At 45.8% G+C, this 7,736-nt stretch overlaps 1 protein-coding gene across 6 annotated transcripts in view; it reads right to left on the minus strand.

Annotated features, from left to right (window-relative positions):
• Positions 1 to 7,736, minus strand: part of DACH2 (dachshund family transcription factor 2) — a 731,638-nt gene that overhangs the window by 453,375 nt on the left and 270,527 nt on the right. For all 6 annotated transcript variants that reach the window (XM_063938387.1, XM_063938386.1, XM_063938385.1 and 3 more), the window contains exon 2: positions 6,641 to 6,756. In XM_063938387.1, the coding sequence (XP_063794457.1) occupies positions 6,641 to 6,756 (116 nt within the window). The remainder of the gene's footprint in view (positions 1 to 6,640; positions 6,757 to 7,736) is intronic.

Below are 7,736 nucleotides of genomic sequence, written 5' to 3' on the forward strand. Positions count from 1 at the left end.
ATGATGCCCGATGCTAGCAGAGTCTCACGGGACCTGGCGCGGCAAGAGGGGCAGTTTGCAAAGAAGTATGAGGGCGCAACTTACAGAGACTTTATGTAGCTTGCGCACAATAAGCCATAGGCGAGTTTAACCATTCATTAAGAAAAATTAATCTACAACAAAATAAAAGCCATGGAAGTGATAATTGTTCAGAGACCAGAGGAGACGGCAGATTCTGGGGTGCGATATCTGACTAAGTGAAGTCTCTGGAAGAGCAGAGATCTGCGATCAGTCTGGGACAGAAATGGGTTCTGAAGAGCGTCTGACATTTACCCTGCAGATATAAATAGAATTATCAAGATTTGGAAGTTGGAGGCAACTGGTATCGGACCGGAATAATGCTGGGTGAGATCCATCTGAGCCACTTCTCTGACTTCCATTGCTTGCATCTCTGCATTCAGAAGTTATATATTGTGCCCACAGAGCTGACACTCCAACTGGATAGTAAAGTCCATGGACAGGCAAAGTTTGCAGCTGTGTAACTACATAAATTCTGCATCTTTCAATTTTAAGTTTTTGTGGCCGTAAGCCATGTAGCAAAGCCATGCCCCTTCTAAGTGGGCAATACATAAACGTTGTCCTGTCTAGGGGCAGCCATTGTAAGGGCGTCACCAAATTGTTGCAGCAGTTCCTCTATTGCACCATGCACTGAGATGAAATGCGACCATTGTTTCAAAAGCATTCAATGGTTTAAAAAAAACGAGGGTGCAGTTGTGTGCTTGGTGGTTTGCGCAAGGGAGCGACCCCAATAGGTTAGAAGCATGCCATGGTGACACCCATCCCAATCCCAGTATCTAACGTCAAGATCAGACATTTGGATGTCTGCGGAGCCAATTCCCCAACCAGAAACGTTTGCAGAACCTCACAAGGCCAACAGCAGAAAATAGCGTCACACCATATACAGCACAATCTCTGTGCACAACGCTCATTGCAGTAATACAGACATTTCTGTACATGTGTGACAGAACTGCCGACCTAGAGATGAGGGTCAGCAATAATAATATTATTTAAACAAGATAATTTACTGTGTGCCCCCAGAGGACAGGACAGGAGCGCAGCATGTATTAGGGCAGAGGATCAGTGAGATGTATTGCGGATGGGATCCGCCATGCCACTTACACACGGCGTTATACATTTTCTCATGTCTCCTCTGTTGGTTTGGGGCAGAGCAGATGGGAAGCAGTGCAGCCTGGGATGTGTCATTTATCACTGTGACAACATGTGAGATACCCACCGTCCCCTCTCCACAGGGGAAGAATGAGGCTCCTCTCGGTAGCAGCAGAAATGCCGGACTGCCCACGTTTGGCAGCGGTTTTGTGCCGCTCATTAATTTAATCATATTAATTTATTAGTCGTATATATCAAAGCAATTCGCTGCTGAGCTGTCACATTGAACAGTTTCTAGGCTGCCAGGATCCCAGAAGGCCGGGAATACGGTGGCTGCGTTTCAGGTTCCTGGATAACACAGATGTGCAGGTGGAATTCCAGTTATTAAAGGGCAGGGAAGCGGCTCTGTGACGCCGGCGGGGCCTGCTGAGCTAATAACAAGACGTATCATTACAGAGCCCACTACAAAGCAAGAGCAGCATTACAGCAATATATCATATTATTCTAATATTCCACCAGTAACCTTCAGCAGAAGCACAAATAAAGGCAATACTGCAGAGGCATGTGTGTGTATGCATGTGTATGTGTGTGTGTGTGTGTGTGTGTGTGTGTGTGTGTGTGTATGCATGTGTATACATATCTGATGGGTTACACTGTGCGTCACCTACACATGATGCCACCTACTGTACCTTAATGCTGTGCAGTTTTTGTAAACCTCCTTTGAGGATGGAGGCTTAGGAGAGGGGCCTATTACAGCCGACGGGCTTGCTCCATTATACACCGTCTGACCGGCTGCCATATCAGTCACGGTACAATGAGTAAACACTCCATCATCAATAGCAGCTTGAGTCATAACTTAAAGCAAATATGAACAAAACGATTTCTCTTCTTACATGAAGCCAGAATGACGTATGTTACAGATTGGTGCCTAATTATTCAAGTGATTTCACCTCTCAGACCCTGCAAGCCGGATCATCAGACTTTCACACTTTTACAGAGTGATGCGAGACAGAGAAGCCCCACCCTACTGCTAAGCAATGGAGGCTCTCTCTAAAGGACAGTATGTCTGCTTAAGTAGTTACATATTAAGACATAAGTTAGATCAGGCGGATGGACACTGTCAGACCCCTTCTCACCTCAGTGCCCCGAAGCGGCCACCCCACATTCCCCCTCTAACACATCCAGGATAATGAATGGCTTGATGCTATAAAGTGACAACTACTGCAACATTTAAAAGATGTTTTGCTTGTGACTTTGGTGGGGGGGGGGGGTTATAATGAACTGATCGGGATATTCCGTACAGAAAGGAGCCGGAGGACACGTAATCACCTTGTCTGTCACCCTTGTGCAAAAATATATTTTTTATAATGCTACTGAACTCAAACTTCAGGCAATGGGGTGCAGACATTTTGAGACTGAAAAATGTCCCGAAAACAAAGAGGCCCCTGAAATCCCCATTCTGACCACCTATAGTCTGCACGAACCATTCATACTGTATGCAGATCAGTCTGATTTGTCCCAGGTGTCCTATGAAGACCTTATAGATTTGGCGCTCATCCGCCGGAACACCGTTATCGCTGCTGGAAAACAGCGCAAGTTAAGCATCTATTCAGATCAATACTCCAAAGCGGCCATAGAAGTGCTGCTAAGTATTAATACCCATCTTGGTCCTATATAAGTATAGTGTTCATTCTAGCACCCTGCACCTTTCAAATCCTGTGCAGTTCCTCTTTCCTGCCTGGGGTGTCACTCTCTGCTCTGGTGCTTCTCCGCACACACAGGTCTGCATTAAAGCACTGAGTAACAGATCAGAGTGTGCGGAGAAGCACCACAGCAGAGGGTGACACCCCAGGCAGGAAAGAGGAACTGCACAGATTTTGAAAGGTGCAGGGTGCTAGATGGAACACTATAAGTACAATGATACTGTTGCTAATTTGGCATAAGGAATCACAGAGTATATGAGCAACACACCATGTAGTCAGTATACAGATGTAATCACCACTATACAGATGCATCTCGCACTGCTGCGGTGTAAACTCAACACATTACACATAAACCGTCCCAGCCGCCACCTTGTCAGTCACCGGCTGCGCCCATAAATAAAACACACATGTACCAAAGTGACTTCAAGGTTCTACATTAAAAGACCGGAAAGTGGACCTGGAACTACAGCGACAAATATGTTTACAATAAAACATCTGCAGAAATCCAAAGCGTAACCTAGCGGGGAAACAAGAATAGGAATTCTTCACATAATAATTCATTTTATTACAACCTGCATTGTCCTCAGGTCTCCAGAGTCCTGCGGGAAACAGCTAATTATGTTGTCCAGCGCACACTCAGAGGTCAGTAATGGAGAATCATGCATACAAGTACAATATTGTGTGATTTACTAACAGTTCGGTGTTCTTTCCCTCCTTACAGCCCAAATCCCCTCTACGCCCCTTCTGTATTATATTAGGTGACAAACTATTGTATCTCTGTCGCTAAACAACCGATATATAAGTCAATGATGGACACGTTTTACAAAAGGATACATGAAATAATCCAAAAACAACAGGATTAGCCCCGAAACATCACGAAGCGCAATCACTACGTCCCGGGAATAGTATATAATGGATGATTAGCAATGAGAAGAGTTAGGACCAGACAAAAGGCCACTAACACAGACAGACAACTGTCACTTGTTGTAGATGCAGGAATAGTGTCAGTGTCTGTGCGGCGCACTCTGATAGGTGTAGAAATAAAACAAGCAAAACAAAAAGGATAGGTGTCAAGCAATGACGATGACAGGGTCACTGTGTTATGACAGATTGCTGTGTTTCACATGATATTTAGCAATAAGTGGCTTCTTTATTAATAACTATAGTGATGATAAAAGTAATGATAATATAATTATAATAAAATGAACAATGCTAATAAACAAATAATAGCAATAATGATAATTACATTCCAGATTTTAATGATGATAATGATAAACATAATAATAATAATTATTATTATTACAATACCCGTTACTAGAGAACAGCACCCCCAGTGGCACTCGGGGGACTGCAGCTGGCATAAAGCAGAAGCAGGGTCACTGTCCCATTGCACCACTGGCAGGGGGAAAGCCTATCAGGACATCATCTCTTCAGCTTCAAAGGTAAATAGGGACATATAAGGATTATAAGGGGCATCTCAAGGGGTATAATGACATACAAGTAGTATGTAGAGCATTATGGCATAAAAGGGGCATTTGAGGGGTATGTATGATTTCATATAAATGGCATGAGGAGGTGTATGATGGCAGAAAAGGTATGTAGAGGAGTCTGATGGCATATACAGATCATATAGAGGGTCTGAACTGCATATCAGTAGCCTGTGGAGGGTCTAATGGCATATAAGGATCATGGGGAGGGTCTGATGGCATAAATGGGGCATGTGGAGGGTCTGATGGCATATAAGGGGCATGTGGCGGGTCTGATGGCAAATAAGAGGCATGTGGGGGGGTCTGATGGCACATAATGAGCATGTGGGGGGGTCTGACGGCATATAATGGGCATGTGGAGGGTCTGATAGCATATAATGGGGATGTGGAGGGTCTAGTGGCATATAAGGGGCATGTGGAGGGGTCTTATGGCATATAAGGGGTATGTGGAGGGTCTGATGGCATATAAGGGGCATGTGGAGGGTCTGATGGCATATAAGGGGTATGTGGAGGGTCTGATGGCATATAAGGGGTATGTGGAGGGTCTGATGGCATATAAAGGAGCATGTGGAAAGTTTAGTGGCATATAAGGAGCATGTGGAGGGTCCAGTGGCATATAAGGGGCATGTGGAGTGTCTGATGGCATATAAGGGGCATATGGAGGGTCTAATGGCATATAAGGGGCATGTGGAGGGTCTGATGGCATATAAGGGGCATGTGGAGGGTCTAATGGCATATAAGGGGCATGTGGAGGGTCTAATGGCATATAAGGGGCATGTGGAGGGTCTGATGGCAAATAAGAGGCATGTGGGGGGGGTCTGATGGCACATAAGGAGCATGTGGGGGGTCTGATGGCATATATTGGGCATGTGGAGGGTCTGATAGCATATAATGGGGATGTGGAAGGTCTAGTGGCATATAACGGGCATGTGGGGTGGTCTGATGGCATAAAAGGAGCATGTGAGGGGTCTGATGGTATATAATGGGCATGTGGAAGGTCTGATAGCATATAAGGAGCATGTGGAGGGTTTAGAGGCATATAAGGAGCATGTGGAGGGTCTAGTGGCATATAAGAGGCATGTGGAGGGTCTTATGGCATATAATGAGCATGTGGAGGGTCTTATGGCATATAATGAGCATGTGGAGGGTCAAGTGGCATATAAGGGGCCTGTGGGTCAGTTTGATAGCATATAAGGAGCATGTGGAGTGTCTAGTGGCATATAAGGGGCATGTGGAGGGTCTGATGGCATTTAAGGAGCATGTGGAGGGTATAGTGGCATTTAAGGAGCATGTGGAGGGTCTAGTGGCATATAAGGGGCATGTGGAGGGTCTGATGGCATTTAAGAAGCATGTGGAGGGTCTAGTGGCATATAAGGGGCATGTGGAGGGTCTGAATTGCATTTAAGGAGCATGTGGAGGGCCTAGTGGCATATAAGGGGCATGTGGAGGGTCTGAATTGCATTTAAGGAGCATGTGGAGGGCCTAGTGGCATATAAGAGGCATGTGGAGGGTCTTATGGCATATAATGAGCATGTGGAGGGTCTTATGGCATATAATGAGCATGTGGAGGGTCAAGTGGCATATAAGGGGCCTGTGGGTCAGTTTGATAGCATATAAGGAGCATGTGGAGTGTCTAGTGGCATATAAGGGGCATGTGGAGGGTCTGATGGCATTTAAGGAGCATGTGGAGGGTATAGTGGCATTTAAGGAGCATGTGGAGGGTCTAGTGGCATATAAGGGGCATGTGGAGGGTCTGATGGCATTTAAGAAGCATGTGGAGGGTCTAGTGGCATATAAGGGGCATGTGGAGGGTCTGAATTGCATTTAAGGAGCATGTGGAGGGCCTAGTGGCATATAAGGGGCATGTGGAGGGTCTGAATAGCATATCAGGGGTGTGTGGAGTGGTCTAGTAGCACATAATGGGCATGGGGAGTAGTCTGTGATATATACAGTACTAGAAAGCTGAGCTTAGCTACAGTTTATCCGGCACACTGATAACAAGAGTTTTGCTACCCCTGTAAGCAAGCGTATGATAAGACTATGCCAGAATAATATAGCATTTGAGGTATATTGATTTATTAATATGTACAATGTATAGAAACAAATGTTTCATCTATAATCACCCAGTCACTGAATGAACACAATGCAATATTTCCAGCTTCCACACTGAGAAGAGACTCCGTACAGCAGCAGAAGCAGCAGCGGAGGTGGCAGCGCTCCCGGCAGACTCAGCCAGTTAAATCAATATTAGTTTATTTCCAGTGGATGAGGAGAAAGGGCTGAACGTGTAATGGCTTTTATTACCTGTGGGGGAGATCAGTCCCGGAGACAAGAGACCTGGAACTCCGTGGGGCAGCAAACGTGCGTTCTCCTGGATGGTGACTCCCAGCGACCGCTTCGGGGGCCTTCCCGGTCGTGAGCTGTGGGAACATAATATACAATGCATGAGCATAACCTCAACAGTGCAGAAACAGTGCACTCAGGACATTTACAGAACATTTCTCTGCCCATAAAGAAATCACAGCCTGTATAAGAGAGGGAGGAACCCAAATGTTACTGTATATATATCTGGTATCAGCTCTGTTATTTACCGCTACCTACATAGGGAACAGGAGAGTAACGCTCTATTAATGATGCACAGGATATTGGGGGTCATTCCGAGTTTATCGCTCGCTAGCTACTTTTAGCAGCCGTGCAAACGCTATGCCGCCGCCCACTGGGGAGTGTATTTTAGCTTAGCAGAAGTGGGAACGCTTGTGCAGCCGAGCTCTGCAAAACCAGTTTGTGCAGTTTCAGAGTAGCTCTGGACCTACTCAGCGCTTGCGATCACTTCAGCCTATTCGTGTTCGGATTTGACTTCATACACCCGCCCAGCGAACGCCCAGCCACGCCTGCATTTTTGCAAAGACTCCTTGAAAACGGTCAGTTGACACCCAGAAACACCCCCTTCCTGTCAATCTTCTTGCGGCCACCAGTGCGAAGGAAAACTTTGCTAGAATCTGTGCACAACCATAAAGAGCTTTGTACCCGTACGTTGCGCGTGCGCATTGCGGGGCATGCGCAGAAATTCCATTTTTTCACCTGATCGCTGCGCTGCGAAAATCGGCAGCGAGTGATCAACTCAGAATGACCACCATTACACGTATTTTCAGACAGGTTCAGTTCTCCAGGCTCCAACATGAACACTAAATGGACCTCACACCATCAAACAGCTCTTACTGGCCCAACACTGCCCATTCCGGAGCCAGAACAGTCATTTAAGAAACACAAATCAATGATTAGATAGATAGATAGATAGATAGATAGATAGATAGATAGATAGATAGATAGACAGACACTCGCAGGTTAATTGTTGCCTACTCTGACAGCAGAATAAAGCAGAATAATCCCCTCACACACA

The sequence above is a fragment of the Pseudophryne corroboree genome, chromosome 8 (genome assembly GCF_028390025.1).
Source record: "Pseudophryne corroboree isolate aPseCor3 chromosome 8, aPseCor3.hap2, whole genome shotgun sequence".
In the NCBI taxonomy this organism is placed as follows: domain Eukaryota; kingdom Metazoa; phylum Chordata; class Amphibia; order Anura; family Myobatrachidae; genus Pseudophryne; species Pseudophryne corroboree.